General features: G+C 37.6%; 1 protein-coding gene across 1 annotated transcript in view; it reads left to right on the forward strand.

Moving 5' to 3' along the window:
* Positions 1-20008, forward strand: part of ankrd52b (ankyrin repeat domain 52b) — a 29512-nt gene extending 9504 nt beyond the window's left edge. Inside the window, exons 12-28 of the mRNA XM_027027976.3 lie at positions 541-658; positions 814-882; positions 989-1129; positions 1360-1419; positions 1512-1623; positions 2109-2180; positions 2408-2609; positions 4471-4558; positions 4783-4900; positions 5146-5365; positions 5912-5999; positions 6081-6164; positions 6483-6628; positions 6737-6819; positions 7252-7334; positions 7436-7527; positions 7894-20008. Coding sequence (XP_026883777.1) covers positions 541-658; positions 814-882; positions 989-1129; positions 1360-1419; positions 1512-1623; positions 2109-2180; positions 2408-2609; positions 4471-4558; positions 4783-4900; positions 5146-5365; positions 5912-5999; positions 6081-6164; positions 6483-6628; positions 6737-6819; positions 7252-7334; positions 7436-7527; positions 7894-8138 — 2021 coding nt within the window. The 3' untranslated portion in view covers positions 8139-20008. The remainder of the gene's footprint in view (positions 1-540; positions 659-813; positions 883-988; positions 1130-1359; positions 1420-1511; positions 1624-2108; positions 2181-2407; positions 2610-4470; positions 4559-4782; positions 4901-5145; positions 5366-5911; positions 6000-6080; positions 6165-6482; positions 6629-6736; positions 6820-7251; positions 7335-7435; positions 7528-7893) is intronic.
* The last annotated feature ends 139 nt before the right edge of the window (positions 20009-20147 follow it).

A 20147-nucleotide genomic window follows, 5' to 3' on the forward strand; every position in this document is an offset into this window, starting at 1 on the left:
AATGTTTGCCAGTTGGCCTTGTTAAATCACCGACTACCCATCCAAGTCAAACATGTTAGGCTTCAGTGTTTTTTTGTATTGCTATTACAGTGGTTTCTAATGGAACAAGATGGACATGTGTAGGGCTTGGGTGGTTAAATAAAATGTGCATATTAATTGAATCTGGATTTCATTGACGGTAAATGTGTATGCATCTGTGCCTTTTTCTGTTGTGCTATGACATCTCTAAGAGCAGTACACCTTTTGTTAGCACCAAAGTGCCTAGATTAGTACAAACAAAATTGCTACTGGGCAGTTTCTTAGAGAATGCACTAATTGAAAGTACATTTATTTCTTTAAAATAATGCAGTAGTGGATTTTTATTTATTTATTTGTATGAATGCTGAAAGGTGACATATTGAATCCGTTGAAACCCTTCTGTTAGCAGCTGATACACTCCCGATTGTTTTCTATCCTTATTATTTTTCTTTTTTAAGTCTTGATAATGTACTTTAATTTACTTACCTCTGAAGTAAATGGCTTTTGTACTGCCCATTGTAGGTCAGCTTTACAGCATTGTGTCATCTTTGAGTAAGGAACATGTGCTGTCTGCTGGGTTTGACATAAACACCCCAGATAGCCTGGGGAGGACCTGCCTGCACGCTGCCGCCTCTGGAGGGTAAGATGCCTGGAGCCAGACATGCCTGGATTGCACACATCCTGAATGTGTTTAGGTTAAAGGAAGTTAAAAACACAACTTGGGATGTTTAAGAATTCTAAAGACTTTGATGGTTACACATTTGACTGATAGTCTGTTGACTTTTTTCTTGGCAGAAATGTGGAATGTCTTAACTTGCTGTTGAGCAGTGGTGCAGATCTGATGAAAAAGGATAAGCTGGGAAGGTAAGTTATTTGCTCATTTGTAGGGATTTTGTTCTTTTTAGCACTCAATGCTGTGGCTTGGTGTTGCTCATCAGCTCTTTCCCACCACTCCTTCCCCAATGTTCAGGGCACCCCTGCACTATGCAGCAGCAAATGGAAACTTCCAATGCATGGTGGCCCTTGTGAGTGCCGGACCCGAGGTCAACGAGCTGGACCTGAAGGGGTGCAGCCCCCTGCACTACGCTGCTGCATCCCAGACCTTCCGCAGGTATGGTATTCCCACCCGCTCAGACGCTCGCCTTCAGCTTCAGCTGGGCAGGGAAAGCATCAATTCTGTAGTTGCCATGCTTCTGCGGTAATTTGCAGAAATTTGTTGCAGGGTAAAACTGATTAAAATGATGATCAGCCAAATATCGGATTACACAGCGAGTTGTAATTGGCAGATGATAGAGTGCTGGATTTTGTTGCGTGTCTTTTATGAATTCAACTTTGTTTCAGATTGGACTGTCACCACTTTGGCAACCGCCAGAGCAATGAGCGAGATAAGGAAGGTCTGCTGTAAGTACAGTTTTTGCTGCTGCTAAAATCATTCTTGTAGCACATTGCAGTTGTGCTGGATCTCATGTGCCGTCTGCTGCCTTTCTGCCCAGATGTCTGGAGTATCTGCTGGATAACGGGGCTGACCCAGGCCTGCGCAACAGCAAAGGATTCAGCCCTGTTCACTATGCAGCTGCCTATGGCAACAAGCAGAACTTGGAACTGGTAGGTTTGAATGTGTTGGGCTCTCTCAAGCTTAACATCCCCTGTTTTGGGTTGAAATGATCATACCTGACATTTGAATTATATGATTCCCTTGTTCAGTATGGAATTAATGTATATTCATGCAACAGTGTGTGTGTAAAAGGGAGAGAGAAAGTGAGAGAGAGGATGTAAGCAAACATGTTCACAAAAATAATCATGTTCAGCTCTCCTATGTGAGCAGAAGCTTTTTGTACATACTGCGCAAGTAGCATGTGGTAGACAACAAATGCGCAAAAAACAAGTTGGTGCATATGCATATTCATTGCAAAAAATGTTATTTTTTTAAATCATTGACTATGTATCAATGTAGCACTATTGAAAAATAATAGTGGTATCAGTTTCTTTTACCAGTATACAGGATTTTGGCTGCAGTGCTCAAGGTGGCTTAATAGGTATACCTTTGCTTTTATAAGGGGACACTTTATATGAATTGCTTTTATTGCCAGCTCTTAGAAATGTCCTTCAACTGTTTGGGAGATGTGGAGAGCAGTTTTCCTCTGAGCCCTTTACACTTGGCTGTGAGTATGTAAAGCATCTCTGTACATTCAAAGAAAACACTCTATATATACTGTGTGACTTATGAATAGAGATTAACATCGTAGACAAATCTTCAGATATTAGTTAATATTCAAGAATGGAGAATAAAGTTGTCCGCTGATGCCAGATTTTGAGGTTTGAAGTCTCTCTCTCGCCTTCCTTCCCCCCCTCCCCCCCAATCCTCTCTCCCCTTCTCCATCTCCCCCAGGCATATAATGGTCACTGTGAAGCTCTGCGGGTGCTGGCTGAGACTCTGGTGAGTCTGGACGGCAGGGACAGTGGTGGGCGCACAGCGCTTTATCTGGCTGCCCAGAGAGGTCATGCTTCCTGCGTGGAGGTGCTCCTGGCTCACGGTGCCTCTTGCTTCCTCAAGGAGCGGGCTCGCAAGTGGACACCCCTCCATGTCGCAGGTACCACCTTAGACTGCAGGCCTTTCATATGACCACTGTAACATCTAGGTTGTAGAAAGCATTATGTATTAATTTATTTATTTGGATTCTGGTTTGATGTCATGCATACAGACAGTAGAGGTGTATAGCTGTACGCATTAAATTATTAGTTCATATTTGTTGTAATCTGATCCATTTCTAGATAGAGGTGTAATGGTACGTGTATTCATCCTGAACTGTCACAGTACACATGAGACGGTTCTTGCATGCAGTCATATGGAGAAACCGCATTAACCTATGTGTGAACGTAATGCAGAGTCAAATTTCACAGCCATGACTTCCACCTGAAATGTTAAGCTCCAAGTTGTCAGCAAGTTGGCAACTTGCTATGCTAAACTCACTACTGTCAGACTGAGTTAGTCACACTATGGGGAATGCAAATTACACACAGGAATGAGACCAGCCTGCTTCTTTTAGAGAAGCTGTATGGGGAAAAATTCACATTCCTATTGAACTATGATAGCATGTTGTAGACAAGAACAGTGTGTTGGTATTGGTGGGTGTGTGTGTGTGTGTGTGGGTGCGTGTGAGAGAACGTGTTCAACGGCATCGCTACGATGTGTCAGTCACTTACATATCTTATCCAGAGCGACTTACAATTTCAGTCATGTTACAGGGGTAGGCAAATGTCAGCGCTATCAGTCTTGCTGACATGGTACATTTGGGGATTGCACCCCAGTTTTCTATGAGAGAGTTAACATTGCTACCCACTATACCTGATGGTCAGAGTACACATTTGTAACCTGGAGGACCCAGGTTCAAGGACAAATGTGGTCACTGCCCTCAGCCATCACTACACAAGCCCTTCCATGTGCTGCAAGCGTGCACAGAAATAATTGCCCAACAGGGACTACCATCTTCTTTTAGAGACGTTTCCAGATTAGATAACCCCTTAGCCTTGAGGCTGAAAATGGCTATTAATTTAAACTCTTCTGAAGTGACATATCTTGCTTTTGCATTTCATCGGTTCTGATATGAAAATAACAAATGATTGAACGAAGCCGAAATTTCATAGATATTTGCCCCAAACTGCCATTTTGGTAATCCACTAAATGCATAAGAATTTATATCCACGTCTGTTTACGCTTCTGCTTCTCCATCATTAGTTCCTTACTAGACTTCAATGTCTTATTGCTCCACCCAAGAGTGGAGACATCCAGGATACTTGTCTCATTCCTTTCGCATTTATCTCCTATACCATTATGGTATCGTTTTCTCCACAGGCTTTTGTTTGACTGCTTTTATCATTTCAGTGCTTCACTGCTCCTTATTGTAGGCAGCCACCTTAACTGCTGCCAAATAAACCCAGCAGATGGGTGTGTGGGTGTTTTTCCAGACTTTTCATTATGAAGGATTTCTATGCTTGATTTTGATTTTAATTATTTTCTGTTCACATCCAGTTTACTTGCTTTTATTTTTGAAACCGTCTTCATACTGTCATGCCTGATATGAAAGGCCATTACTGTGTGCAAGGGATGTGCAACAAATGCTACAGATTATGCTTCATTTTACTCTCTTAAAGCTCTGTTCTTCCATTGTTTATACACTCTGCCCTTCCATGTATTCATCTTTTGTTAGTCAGATTGCACTGTCTTCCTTGTACACAAGCAGCTGTAATTTCACTATCCTAATAGTATTAAAATAGTATTAAAAGTCTGCTAAATGTCGCTTTCTACAAATGTTTACTTTAGAAATCTGTTTTCAAGAGAAGAATTTCTTCTTTATACAGATGGCTATGTCTGTGTAACCCTGCTTACCATTAGAGGCGTTACCATTAATAACATCCCTAACGTGTTTATTCTTGGATGTTTCCCTCTTGTAGCTGCCAGTGGCCACACGGACTGCTTGTACATGCTGATGAGTCGTGCTGAAAAAGCTGACCTCATCGACCTGGCAGATGTACAGGGCCAGTAAGTGTCATGGTTGCCAGTTAGAAATTGTTCCCCTTTTCAAGTACCATTCATCCTACAACTGGTCATCTTTCTGTTTTGGCCAGTTTTTATTTAAAAAAAATTGACTAAATATAAAATTAGCATTCTGAATTTAATTTAAAGTCTGAAATGTTTCTGCTGTTAATTTCAATTTGTGATTATTTTGAGCTAGTTTGTCAGGCTTGCTGGTGTGTGTTGTGTAGGACTCCGCTGATGTTGGCCACCCTGGGCAGTCACGTGGACTGTGTCCACATGCTTCTTGAGAGGGGGGCTAAGCCTGACACAGGGGACAGGCAGAGTCGCACTGCCCTGCACAGATCGGTGAGCATGGCTGGGGGGGGTGCTGTCCAGCTGATGATTTGTTCCCAAGGTGAAATTTCTTTTGGTGTAGCTGTGTTCAACATAGCAGACTGTAAAAAACCTGTGAAATGTACTGTTTAATGTGTATCAGTCCTTCCACCAGTGCTTGCGTATGAATGCGTACATTTTCTTCTTCCTCGTGTTATGTTCCTCTCCATGTGACTCTGCGCTGGGCTGCTCTGTTCTCTGTCCTGACCCTGGCGAAGGCGGCAATGGGCAGTGAGGAGTGTGTGTCGGCCCTGCTGGAGCACGGCGCCTCTGCCCTGTGCAGGGACACCCACGGCTGGAGCCCGCTGCATTCTGCTGCCACCGGTGGACACTTCGAGAGCCTGCGGCTCCTATTGCAGGTGGCTGTGCAGGATGACCCTCTGGACTCCCTGCTGGATTACAGGAGCTACACACCTGCTCACTGGGCAGCCTACCATGGTGAGGAGGGGTGCAGTTTCTGCTGTCAGTTCAAACAGTTTCATTAACATAATGGCATTGATATCACCTTCAAACATTAAATTTAACTATATTAGATTTAATGAGGAATTTAATGACAGAAAAAAGAACAAACTTTGATGTCTGCTGGAATCTGCAAAGCTCATATATTTACAATTAATTTATTTTGAATTGCACTGTAATATGTGATACTGTAGTATATCTAATACATATACATTTTCTTTTATTTCACACTTCCATTTACTTAGCATATTCGTTGCGTGTCGCACTAGGCTGTTTGACAGTTGTCTCGTGCTGTCCTTTTAATAGCTGTTTAACTCAGTGACTCAACTGGTAGGATAACTTTTGAACAAAAATGTAATGCCGGATTTGTGCCGAATGCATTCTTATTATTAATTAATATAAATTGTATAATAATGACAATTAATACACAATATTATTATAACTTTTATTGTAGTATTTTTTGTAAGTTTTTTTCTATTTTCTTGCAAAATTTTCTACCTTGTATTTTCTGAACATTCTTCTTAGGGCACAAGGACTGTTTAGAAGTTTTACTTGAACACAAACCATTAAGTATCCAGGAAGGAAATCCCTTCACTCCACTGCACTGTGCATTGTGAGTATGTTGCATCTGTTTAGAGCAGTTCCACAAAGAGGGACAGACATTAAAGCAAAACAAACCTGTACTCCCCTGCAGAATGAATGGTCACGACGCAGCTGCTGAACTGCTGGTGGAAACAATGGGCACCAAGATTATTAACCTCAGAGATGCCAAAGGAAGGTGAGGGTGTTTTTTCCTTCAGCCTGTGCAACTGTTAATTTTTTTTCTTGTGTTGGAAAAACTCTACTGCTAATGTATGCTGAAAAATTTCAGAGAAGCAATAATTCATTTTAATTCAAATTGTGTCGTATAAAAAAGTCATAATTGAGGAATGATGAATTTCACCATTAAGATGGGTTTTCAGTCACTTCCTGTCACTCATTGTTCAGTAAATGTAACAAGAGGCTCTGATTTATTTGGCTCAGGATTTATTGCTTTTACTATAAAATCTTTTCTAGATATGTGTGGTGATTGTTTTTCTGTGCACTTTGTTCAAAGGACTCCCCTACATGCAGCTGCTCATGCAGAGAAAGTGTCTGGGTTGCAGCTAGCATTGGTCTGGGGTTCAGAGGTAAACTGTGTTGATTCTTCAGGCCGCTCTGCACTGATGGTGGCTGCAGAAAACGGGCAGACATCTGCTGTCGGTGTGTACCTATTACATATTCCATATATTCTTGTTCATTTTCACATGTGGCAGGACCTCCCCATTACAGGACCTGGTCTCATGCTTCTGGGTGACATCTGTTTTGCAGAGATCCTGCTTCATCAGGCCAAAGCAGACCCATCACTGCTGGACAACAACAACAACACAGCACTACACTTGGCCTGTAGTCGAGTAATGTGCCCATTTCCTTGTACCACAGCATGGTTACATTAATTTTTTAGCAATGTTGCCTTTAAAAGAGCCATCTACCCTAATGTCTGAACTATGGGAATTTATAGTTAACTGGCACTGACAGTTAGTCACACTAAAACAGACAGAAATTAATTGAGAAAAACATATACACAGAGAATAATCCCTCCTAAAGTGCATAAATGTCATGTGAATAGGTGTCACCCAGGTATGAAGTAGTCATTTCGCTGCATTGCATTTATGAACAAATTGTCAACTCGAGCAGAAGCCATTTAGCCATCTAACTGCTGACTGTAAAGTCTGTTTCTAATCCTTTGAGGACTTGGATTTGGGTTATGGAGAAGGCCACCCTCTAGCTGCAGCATGCATATCTGTAACATAAATAATGATGTAACTTCTCTTTTAATATTCCAGAGCCATGAAATGTGTGCCCTACTGATTTTGGCTGAGATTGATGACCCTTCCCTCATCAATGCAACAAACAATGCTCTACAAATGTAAGGTTTCATGAATACTTTGTCCTGTCATTTTTCTGGCTGTTCTAGTTTGGCTATTTTATATTTATTGATTAAATTTGTTCATTGCTCTCTATTGCAAGGCCCCTGCATATTGCCGCACGAAATGGCCTTGCCACTGTGGTGGAGGTGCTCTTAAGTCGAGGCGCCACAGTACTGGCTGTCGATGAGGAAGGTGAGTTCCTTATCTTGACCTAAAAAATTATTTTTCTCTGTTTAAAAGGTTTTAACCAGAATTGCTCTGTTGCAGTTCTTAAATACCTTCCAGAAATTTAGAAAAATGGTATAGCAGTGTTTTTTCTTCATAAGCTCCTAGGTGAAATTAACTGACTGATAAAAGAAAAGCCTTGTTATTTCTCCCAGGTTTTCTGTCACGAGGTACATCAAAGTTGTCTGTTGAGGCATTTCCTGTTCTTTATTTACACACAATCTTTTTGGTTTATTACTAATCAGTTAATTAACTTTATAAATGATCTTGTACCTACTATCAGTTCATAGTGAAATTGGTCTGAATTGGCACATAAATTGAATCTTTCTTTAGGTCACACCCCGGCTTTGGCGTGTGCACCAAATAAAGATGTGGCGGACTGCCTGGCACTCATCCTCTCAACTATGAAGCCTTTTCCTCCCAAAGACCCCACTGCTGGTACCAACTACAGCCTCAGTTTGTTAAAGCACTGTGGCATTGTTGCCACTCATCATCCTTTGCCCAATGGCAGCTTACGGCACAGCTATTCCAAGGAACGTCACGCCACTGTAGGGCTGGACAGCTGCCTAACTGAGTGAGAAATAAACACACATGCATCCTCAGCATCCTACCCCTAACCACAATGTGCTGATTCCCTTTTCCGTACTGTTCAACCCGGTACCGTTTCTAACTACATCTGCCTAACACTTATTTAACCCAGTACTCTCTATATAAGGGCAGGAATGTACTTGTTTGTGTGTGTGTGTGTCTGTGTGCGTGTGCGTATGAGATTTTGTGTGCACACACGCATGCATAAGTGCTGTCTAAATTTTCCTTAACTGTGCAGTCAAACCTGTTGTATATGCAATTATTGTCCCCGCTACACCTCAACAGAATGATGACATATTTCCTAAGTTTCCTTCAAATCCAAAATGTCCTTTGAGAAGATTTGATATCTTAAAAAAATTACACACAAAGAGCATCTATAATACAGCTGTTTTAGGGAAAAACCTTTACATAGAATTGACTGTACATGGAATTGATGTATCAGCCCCGAACCACCATCCTGTTTCATCACAGCAATCCCACTTTCTTTTGCTGAAAATAATGAGGGTTGTCTGCACATTACTACAAACGGAACACCTTAAAGACTGTGTGGTGTTTGTTTACTTGCTGTTTGTGTTTGTTTCTCAAACATAAATTATTTGGTTAATTCTCTGGATGCTTCCAGGTGTCTTACAGTATTGTGCCTGTATTAGTCTGACTACAGTAACATTGAGGATTTAATCCCCATTCCAGTCTCCCACATCCTCTTACCACCTGTTTCTTCCCTACACAAAAGAAAAGAAATGAGTTCTTTTACTGAACTATTGTATTTTTGTGTAAAATGAGGGAAAACATCAAAGCACACATACTAGATTGTTGTTACATAATTAGGTTGAGATTAATTTAAAATGTATTTATTTAGATAAGACATGTTTGCTGAAATATTTTAATGCCAAGGCTTGCATAAGTGTTTGTTTTTTTGTTTTTTTTTTCCTATCAAAAAACAGTTGAAATGATTGTTTCATGAGAGCTGCTATGGTAATGCTGCTTTTTTTTTCTTGTAAGCGGGTCTTTATTTCTGTGTGTTTTGGTTTCTTTTGATGAGAGCAATAACCACACCACCTTCAAGTTATTACAGATTACCTTGACTTTGCTTTGCAAGAAGAGGTTCTGTAGTTGCCCTAAATATAAAATATGAATGTTTTCTCAGAGGGCAGGGTTTGTCCTAGTATAATGTTTGTATATTGCAGAAATCATTCATTCACTTATAGGTCCCTGATTCCAAAATGGCAGGTTGGTTAATATTTTTCATTTTTTTTGCTCTAACCTCTTCAGAGGGCTGCATCTATAATGTGTCTTGAGCAGTCAAACACATTTTTAAGGCTCTCAGCAAGTGCTTGTTAGGATTCTCAGACATTATTTTAGGTATTGAGGGTAGATCTATTCTCTTTCAATTTTTAAACTAATGAGCAGTAGGTTTTATGAACATCATCTATTTTAAAGATTATGTGGGCCCAGTGGTCAGTTAAATCTTTGGTTATGAATCAGGCAGATTAACAAGACTCCTTTCAGGAATGTATCATAGCTACTGAGCTCCAACACCTAAATGGTCTCTTTGTGTGCTTGGATAGCTGTATCCAGTTGACCCTGTTAGGGGTATATTGTAGTTGTGTGTGTCATCAGTTTAGAGGGAGTCTGTGACCATTTTTAATGTGGCATCATGAAGATATCCGAACAGTTGATCATGAAATCTTACCAGTCAGGAAGAAACACCATGACTTGTTAAATTATTTCGTGCTTACATAGATTTAATTTATTTTTAATGTAAGGTTTATTTAATCTGCTTTAGGCATTCTACAGTATTTTTCGGAAAGATACTTGAAATAACCTGTTTATCCATATGTGAAAAACACCTAATTCCCTGGCATTTGATGTGGCACAGATGTTCTGCTAATACTTTTGTAGTAATTACAATATATAACACTTTCTTTCTTTTTTTAACCTCTCCCAATAGTTCTGCTAAGAGACATATGTATGTGGAAAAGTATATATTCACAGGTATTACTTTTCCCCAATTTGGCTTTTTATGTCTTTTAAAAAAAAAACTAAAAAAAAACCTGACAATCAGTATTTTAAGGGCTTTTAATTTAAAAAACAAAGCTTTAAGTATGCTATATATATTTTCTCATGATTAGTATGTGTGCTTTGGCTATTACCTCTCATGTAAAGGAAAGGGAAGGACAGACAGCATTGTTCTTCAGTAATGGTCCTGCAAAGTATAATACCAATTTACAAAGGGCTTCTCAAAGACCCAACCACTGCCTGATTTGTTTTTTGATTGGTTGGTTGGTTTGTTGTTGTTTGTTTGTTTTGTTTCTTTGTTTGTTTTTCTTCAAAAGCAGCTTCTCTTTAGTGTCTTTGAGGAACAGCTTTTTGTTTATGTACTTGCATATATTCAGGTCATTATACCTCAGCTACAAATTCACAATAGGAATATTAAAAAAAAAAATCAAGCACTAGTACCGATTTGAGGTTTCACATTTGTTTTTGTTTTTTTTCTTTGGTTTTTAATTTTTTTGGGGGGGGGGGCTCTGCAACGAGAGTCAACAAGTCTAATACTTTTAACAGCTTTGAATTTAAGATATAGATTTCCTGACGGCTCCAGTTAAACAGGGACAAGAGAGGACCTAGGAAAAAAAAGTTGGAGCAAACCTACAAAAAAATGATTTAAGGAATAAAAAAGCATATATTGCACCCTTTTGTGGCCAGTACCTGTTACCCACAATACTGAAATTTTGAAGCTTTTAGAAAATAGTCAGCATCCCTTTACTGAATGTGGAAATGGCTAATGCCTGAGACAATGTCCCTTCTGTTCCTCACATTTGCGCTAACATGCTGAAAAGTTGATTGTATTAAGCTACCTGGACTACTTTGCTTATGTTTTTTTTCATAAGCCCTTTTTATATGATGTCAGAGTATGGGTATAAACTGATGCTGAACAAGCCATTCAATAACATTATAATTTAAGAAGTTCAAGAGAGGATATTTATTGGAACTTTTTTTTTGTCAAATGGAAAACATTTGCGGAGCATGCCATTGCTCTTGTGGACTACATTTGAGTTGGATTTCATTTTGATTTTTGGACATTTCCTGAGAACTGTGATAACTGTCTATAGGTCCAAATATGACAAGCCAAGGGCAGGCATATGATAAAATATGGCATTGCAGGTGCTGTCCCCATGCTGATGTATATATGCATAGACAGTGACTGTTACCTGAGAAGCAAGAATGTGCTGATCTAAAGAATAGAGATGAAAAAAACAAGACTGTGGAATAATAAGTGCCCTGTACTGTAGATGGGCAATACATTTTTTTTTAAAATTGAGACAAAAGTTCCTCTTTACACTGACCCAAAGCACTTATTTATGAATACGCACTTTTGTACCTTTAATAGTGTGTGTGTGTGTGTGTGTGTGTGTGTGTGTGTGTGTGTGCATACATGTTGCTGTTGTAGTTTTATCGTTTGGGGTTGTAACATTGAGGCTACAGAAAAGGTGGATCTTAATCTGTTTTCATAATTGTGTGTGTGTGTGTGTGTGTGTGTTTCTGCGTGCTCATCTGTGTTTATTACTAATAGTAAATGAAGAGGGAATGAATCTCCCTTTTGGGATCAGTTAAGGGTAGCAGTGAAGCTCACACCTCATTGTGCAGATGTGAGTAGCACAAAACACACTTCAAACTGAAAACTCTATTTGCACTGCCTTTTAATGAGTTGCCAAAAGGAGCAAGGAGCAAATTATAGCAATGGAGAGCCTTCAAATTCATAGGTCGATGTTGATTTACAGGCATCTCCACTGAGCCATATTCATAAGTAAATTTGCAGATAAAAATAAATAAATTTTAATATTCAACCGAATTTTAGCTGAAATTGCACTGTACTGTGGGGTGGGGGTATACAGAAACATCCATTATAGTTTGAATACTAGATCAAGCCTGACTTTCATGATCATAGTCCCTTTTTGTAGATGTTTGTTTTGTGTGTTTATTCTTGTCAGTCCTCATCATTTAAACCATTGCAGGGTGTTATGTATTTGAAAGTGGAGATGTTTTTTGTTGTTGTTTTGTAGTTCTAAAATGCATGTGCAAGAGGTGAAAGGCTGCACATACAGCCTCCTCTAGTGCCTAGGAGATCTGCTTCTCTATTGGTCAATGTAAATGTTTATTAGCTTTTGGGAATGCCTTATAGTTATCTTTCACAGTTAATTTCTGTCATTCTCTGTATTTTGTGTGTCCTGTCTCAACTCTTGCCCATAAGTGGGGGAAGTGTGTGTGTGTGTGTGTGTGTGTGTGTGTGTGTGTGTGTGTGTGTGTACAAACACTTGCATGTCAAAAATGGTTGACCTTAATGACACCCCATGCATTACCAAGACCTGCAAGTGCCATATGAATCTGTGTACTGTTTGCTCAGTAGAGCTAGTCTTTCATTATGCAGTCCAAGTAGAGCCACTGGGTGAAAACTGTAAAGGGGACTAAACAGTAAAGGCCAGACCCTTGTACTGCTTCAACCTTTTAACACTACAGTTCAACCTTTTATGCAAAGGTAGTCCAATATTTGGGCATTTACCATGAGCTAAAGGTCATGTCTAAATTGTTTAACACCCTGGAGTGGCTTAAATGGTTTTGGGGTTCCCAGTATTTCTTGAAATATTTACAGAATAAATTATTTGCAGAGGGTAAGGTCATTAACAAGCTGAAAAGGAATGAATGAATTAATGATTTATTATTTTCTCTGGAATAGCATGTGATTGTATGAAGTATGCAAAATACAAACAGTAGGCTGATGGTGAAAATAGCAATATGGCAGCTGGGCTAGTTTGTTAAAATAGCAGTTAGTAAAATTGCACAATATAGTAGCAGTCAGCATTCTGTTAAATGCAAGTTATAGAGCTTTGGAGCACTTAAGTAGTCAAAGGGATAACTTGCCAGCCAATTGGTTGTTATGAAGGAGACATTAAATGTTCTGTAGTTTTTGTTTGTCAGGAAGATTATTTTAAAGGGAGGACACAAGGATGACGGTGAAATGTAGCTCAGTCGTTTCTCAGTGACCCTTCGTGGAAAGGACTGAGAATTAAATCTACAATTAAAAGTAAATAAATTCATAAATTAAAATGCATCTGATATAGAATATATGCCAATGTACATTTAGATTACTGAGATTTGGCAAATAGGATAAAGATTATAAATTATCATGTATCCATTTAGTACTTGATTTTAAAAGGTTTCATTGTCAGGATTGTCATTTGTAAGTAACAGGATTGATGCTGTCCACAGCATATTATTTTGGGAAGTATCCCACTTACCTCCATGGACATTTCTGTCCCTCTTTTACTTGAAGAATTAGTTTAAGGCAATAGAAGTCTCATTTTCTATTTTAGAGTAAATCCCTGGAATATGCCTTAAAGGTACAGCTCTACTTGACAATTACAGGTGATAGGTTTACTGTGTGACTGTTCACTGTAATGATTGTGGCTGGAAGATTTAGGTATGATGTGCAGATTCACCTTTGGTCAGTTTTTGTGGTGTTCTATCAACTGCATGGTTCTGAATGATTGTACTCATTAGATCCCATTCTAGAAGTGTATCATGGGTTAGAGTTGTTCTGTAATAGGAGGAGAAAAAAAGCATTTTGCCAGAAGGATTACAAAATGTCCTTTTCTATAAGGATAGTTCCAATGGAAGTCTTAGATCACCTGATGTGAGGGAAAACTACTAAGGACTGGCTTTTAGGACATAAAATGAACTTCTGCTATACATAATGTATGCTTTCATGAGACATGGCTTATAAAAAATCTAAATGCCTGTGTAGAACTTTCTTATATACATAACATATATTAAAATTAGAACAATTTAAAATATATGAGGTGAGCTGTCCAGTTATTTGGTATTTCTGGTTATGCTGTGGCTTTAGAGTTGTCTTGCCATTTCAGTTTACCTACCTGTGCTTTCCTGTAATGCACTTGTTGGACATTTAACAGTTGTTTTTTTTAACACATGGTGGCAAAAGAAATCCAGAGGCTGTAGTTGTTACTGTGCAAAGAAAAACCAAGGTTTGTGCCATGGACAGAGGATCTTGCTGCCCTGTCTGCTTATTAATTTCCAAATACAATAGAAACTAGAAAGTGCATGTCCTGTCCATACTAATTCAGTTCATTACACGAGTCCAGAATTAAGGATGTTTTCCTCAAATATATTAAATAAATGCATGCTTATGTCAGGTCTCTTAATGCTGTTCTAGTTCCAGTTCTGCATCTAATGTATAATGACACAGTTTATGTTTATGTATTAAACACTAAACACTAAATCTTATTTTATTCAAATAAAAATCTTTCATTAAAAGTCCTTCAGGTAACCTGGAATCTTAACATGATATAAATTTGCTTTTAAGTGTGAATGGATACATCCTTTGGCTGGTCCTGTATTTTTGTGTCAGAGGTTCATAGAGCTTATAATTTTCAAGTGCTTCACTTGATTAGCTGTAAGCACACCAACCTTTACCTCATCATTGAAGGGCAGGCATTTTGTTATTTGTAGCGATGAGTGCATTTTGTTGTTCAAATGGACCTTGTGCATTTATTGTTATGCAGCATAACTTTTGCTTTGAAATAAAACGTATATGGAAGTAATAGATGCTTTGGCAAATAAAGGAATATTGGGGTTTTGGAATCTGTACATACAAGTTCTTTCAACTGATGTGTTTTATTTGTGAAACGTCTTTTGAAGCTTGAAGTATATTTGGGTAAAGGATTTCAAGTCATTTTTAATTAAAATTATTCTGTTTTTTATCATCATGAAAATCACTGGCAGGTCATACTTTAATGAAATATCCACAAGCATAAATCCAAAGAATATTGGTTTCCGTATGCATATAACCAAGTTGTTACCTCAGCCATAGAACATTTATCTACTTAAGTTATAGATCACTAATGTTTTTGCTGCACGTAGGTTTGGAGAAATATGTCCCCAAATGGAAATTTCAATTTGTGGATTATTTATAAAGATTACATAGTGGTTGAAGGATACTTGAACGTGCATTCATTCGTACACACACACACACACACACACACACACACAGATTATCTATCTATCTATCTATCTATCTATCTATCTATCTATCTATCTATCTATCTATCTATCTATCTATCTATCTATCTATCTATCTATCTATCTATCTATCTATCTATCTATCTATCTATCTATCTATCTATCTATCTATCTATCTATCTATCTATCTATCTATCTATCTATCTATCTATCTATCCTAATCAGTGTAAGACACTTTTCCTTCCTTATTGCCCAGTCATCTACAAAAACGTAATTTTGCATACTTTCACATACACTGTTAATATTTCATGCCTGATATTGTGATGAACTAGCTGGTAATCCGTTGATAGTCCAGAATTAAATTGTTTTGCTGTTGGTCTTGTAGTGAAATTGCATCTCTGTGCCACACTTAAAAATAAATGGCTTCAACCAGATTACATGTAATACATGTATTACATGTATGACTTCACTTTAAGAATTCAATGTCAAGATATTCAGCTTTGACAAGAGTGCTGTGTAGCCTCATTTATGTCAGTATTCCAGAAAGGGCAGAAGGGAAAATCTCCAACAGTTTTAATTACATAGACACATGGAATCATATAAGACCAAAACCCCAGTAAATGTTCTAAAGGAGCATGATAATAAAAAGCTAAAATTGTTCCTTGCAAAAGAATATAACATGACTCTTCTCATTTGGATGACCACTGCTGGTTAAGATGGTAGTATAGGTGCTGTATTATTGAGAATGTTTGTTTAATTAGGTCTTGTACTATAACAAACCTTTTAGTTTGACTCAATGTGAAGTACAGGTTAAAATTGATTACTTAATTTCTGAGAGAAAACTAAGATGCTAAATATGTAGGTGTGGATCATTTATATTCTGCCATCTAAGGCCTTCTTAGAATAACATTTGGTCATGTAAATGATACAATGAACACATTGAACAGTGGTTTTAAATTTCCTCTAAATGCAAATGCAAAATCAAAGGGGCTTATTTTTGCTATGGTTGCTTTTTTGTGTATTTATGTCACTAACACCAGTAGGTTATGATAATGATAATTTTAAGGGGTTTGTTGCAGATAAAATGGGTGATATTGACTAAATACTATTTTTGCATTTTACTGTTTGACTTGGCCTCTATTGACTGAAAGTGCTGTTCTCATAATCAGAGGTACATTCCCTTGGATCCAGACTGTGCAGTGTGATGAGATAGTTGGCCAGATTAAACTGATTGTCAAACATGTGGCATGAATAGTAGTATCATCAGTGTAGCACACAAATAAAGAGGAGGGGAAAATGCTAAAATTTGTGCATTGCCCAGCCTGATATGACAAAATTGCACCAGTTACACTGTTCAGAAGTGATGGAAGAAGAAAGTTCTCCTGTTAACTTAGACCATTAGATCACTGCACATCTACATCCCTTGGCAACAAACTGCAAAACTAAAACGTACAATGTCATTGGTAAACCAACAATATGTACAAGAGGGAGTGTATTCCCAAACAAATGGTTTTAGCCAAAGGAACTTAAACCATATGCGCTTCAATGTACAAATATAAATAAAATATAAAAAATACCTCTTGAAATGTATAAGGCCATAGAGGCTGATCTATGCTTGTGCTATTTGCTTCCTTAATCTGGATTGAAGTAAAGACACTTCTCATTGATGTTTTGGTGAATGTTGGAATTTAACTGGGTCCTATTTGAACAATTTTAGCTTTGGAAATGAGTGTTTCTCTAAGGAAGGGGCTTCTATAAGGTAAACTGCAAAAAAAAAAAGAAAAAAAAAAGGTGACTTCCATTAATATTTTTCTAAATGCTAGGAATTGCCTATGCTTATAAGTACTATATGTTAATTCATTAGTACTTTTCTGGTTCTTCTATTTTAAATGCTAATGGAAAATTGTCTTTTATTGGGTCTGTGTGAACATTTTTGTTTACTAATTCAGATCTTATTTCCAAGATCTGTGAGGATCAAATTTCACTTGTTGAAAAGGCGTAGTTGAATAACAATCTCATTTTTACTTAGAAAACCTTTAGGGTATACATCAAAGTTTACTCAGATGTCCCTGTGGACTGCAGACAGTGCCTATTAATCAAGGGATCCTAGGCAAAGAAGGACATTTAACAAAAGTTCCTTAAAAAAAAAAAAAAAGACATTTGGACCCTTAGATTGTGTATATACTTTCTTCTTACAAAATTGCAGTAAATCTTGTTTTAAGGAAGTCTTGCATTTCTTGCTAATCCTCATTTCCAAATGTACACATGTAACTGCATCAAATGGATGTTTGTTATGGATTGTTTTTTTTGTGCCTTGCATTTTTCATTATGCTATTGCCACATATAGATGAGGACAAAATTGTTGGAACACTTCCAAAAATAAATAAATAAATAAATAAACCCACAATTTTCTCTGAAACAACTTGAAACAATGGGTTTCCATCAATCAATGGGTTTCCATCGTTTATTCCATATTTAATAAAAACCTGAATTTGATTTTGAATTTTGATCCTAAAGAATATTAAATGTGAAAAAGGAAAATGGCATGGAGAAAAATGATGGGACCATTAAGGATGTTGTACATCCTTTAGAGGCATTCGCCAAGTATAGTTCTCAATAAGATGTCTGCACTTGTCAACATGTAGTTTGACCCAACCTTCCTGAGCAAACACCTCCAGCTTTGTCAGGTTTGAAGGGTACCTTCTCTAGACTGCATGTTTCAACTATTTCCATAGATGTGCAATAGGATTCAGATCCAATGTTCTGATCTTGGCCATTCTTAGGTGCTTTTAGCTGTTTTTTCAGAAGTATGTTTTGCTCCAGAGTACCTTGTTTAGTCTTGAGATTTCATTGTGCCCTGTACATATTCAAAGTACTCCTTGCCAGATGCAGCAAATCCTCCATATTTTACAGTAGCTATGGTTTTCTTTTCTTTGAAAGCTTTGTTTTTTCCTTTTATGATCATAGTGCTAATGTGACTTGCCAAAAAACTCCAGTTTTGTCTCATCTGTCCAAAGGACATTCTCCAAGAACCATTGTGACTTGATGGTATACATTTTAGCAAATTCCAGTTTGGCTTTTTGTTTTTCTTTCAGCAGTGTAGTGTCCTAGGTCTTCTTCCATGGAGCCCATGGAAAAAAGTGACAGATGGTGTGATCATACATGGTACTGATGTACCATGACCAAGGGAGTTCAGCTTGTGTTTATTTATAAGTTCTCCTGGTCTCTTTGACTAATACTATTCACACTATCCTTCTATTCAATCTGGGGCCAATTTTCCTCTTGCGACCCCATCCAGGAAGGTTGGCTAGAGTCCCATGGACCTTAAACATCCTTATAATATTTGTAACTCTAGTCACAGGAACACCAAGTTGCTTGGAGATGTTCTTTATAGCATTTACTTTTAACAGGCTTTTGTTTGATTTCCTTCAGTTTAAATAAACTGAATGATTGATCATAAGATTTAAGATGTGATGATGATTAAAGAAAATACCTAGTTGGAAATATTACTATGATCGAGGTTTTATAATCTCCTACAGTGGTACCAACAAATCTGTCCAGGCCATTTCAGAATATCTTTGCAGAATAAGCAATAATTTCTCTTTACACACTTTCTTGGCTTTACTCCGACATACCAAAGGCATGCAGGTATACATGAGACAATTGGTTTTAATTTTAGCACACTTCAAAAGAAATGAAGCATTGTTTCACCAAATTTGTCCACATATGTACAAATGGATTTCCTTGGCATTAACAGTAGATGCAATACTTGGCAAGTGTAGTATTTGATCATGCCTGTGAATTCACAAAGCTATTTTGAGATCTCTGCAATTGTTTTTACTACTGCTACTCAGTAATTTACTCAGTTTATAGGACTTTGTGCACTCATGTTTTGGAATGACTGTGTTGAAAGCAGCCTTATGTTTTTGACAAATGTCTGGGTGAACAATCAGACCTCAGTGTGTGCACCCCCTGTGCTCTTTTCAAGTGTTCAGCTAGTAAGTTAGATAATGATACATAGTTAGGTTTTTTTTTTTTGTCATGTCAGTCACAATTTTGCTGGACCAGTTATGGGTTAACCCTAATTGTACCCAACCCTAGTTATAAAAAATAGAAAGAGAAACTCCTCTCTTAGAACTAAAAAAAAAAAAAAAAAAAAACCTCATTCGATCACCAAAATGTACTGTTGCCTCTTGTGCATGAGGACATGACAGTGTCATAAATTGCGCTTGATTTGAAAGGGGGCATTGCTGCTACAAGAAATTCCTGCATGAATTTCAATCACTTTTAGGTGATGTATACATGGACGTAGTGGGCACACATACACTTAGAGAATCTATATATAATTTTTTTTTTTTTAAATTTAAAACCTTATTGCACATACAGCACCATGACAAGAAATAGTGCAAAATCAGTGGAAATCACAATTCATCCTCCATTTGTTAAATTTGGTATTATCAAAGAAATTTGGGAAACCTTTTTTTTTTTTCTTCCACATTCACAAGCTCTAACGCAAACATAAAATAATTTCTTATAAAGCCTTCTGGACCTTTTTGTGACAGTGATATCTTTGGAAACACTTCTTTGTGTGATCAGCGAGTCTGGTGAATGATTGACACAATGTTAAATATATGTGCAAAAACTAAAATGTGATTTCAGAGGAAAAAAACTAAATACATTTATATTAACCTGCTGTGATTAAAGGACAAAACAGCTTATTAAACATGGCATTTGCATTCGGTTTTATAACATAAGCAGCAGTCTGTATGTCCTTATGTATTGTTGCTTATTATTGGTTTAAATAAAGAGCTATTGCTTAAAATGTGTGAAAATTCTTATTTTGTTGGTCTTCATGCCTCACCTCTCAGTGTCCATGAAGTGTATATAGGTGAATGTAGTCTTAGACAAAAAAGGTACAAATAACCCTGGGTGAAAAATTCCAATTCTACATCTGTTCTTTC

The sequence above is a fragment of the Electrophorus electricus genome, chromosome 22, assembly GCF_041902795.1.
Source record: "Electrophorus electricus isolate QZ-2024a chromosome 22, ASM4190279v1, whole genome shotgun sequence".
NCBI classification, from domain to species: Eukaryota; Metazoa; Chordata; class Actinopteri; order Gymnotiformes; family Gymnotidae; genus Electrophorus; species Electrophorus electricus.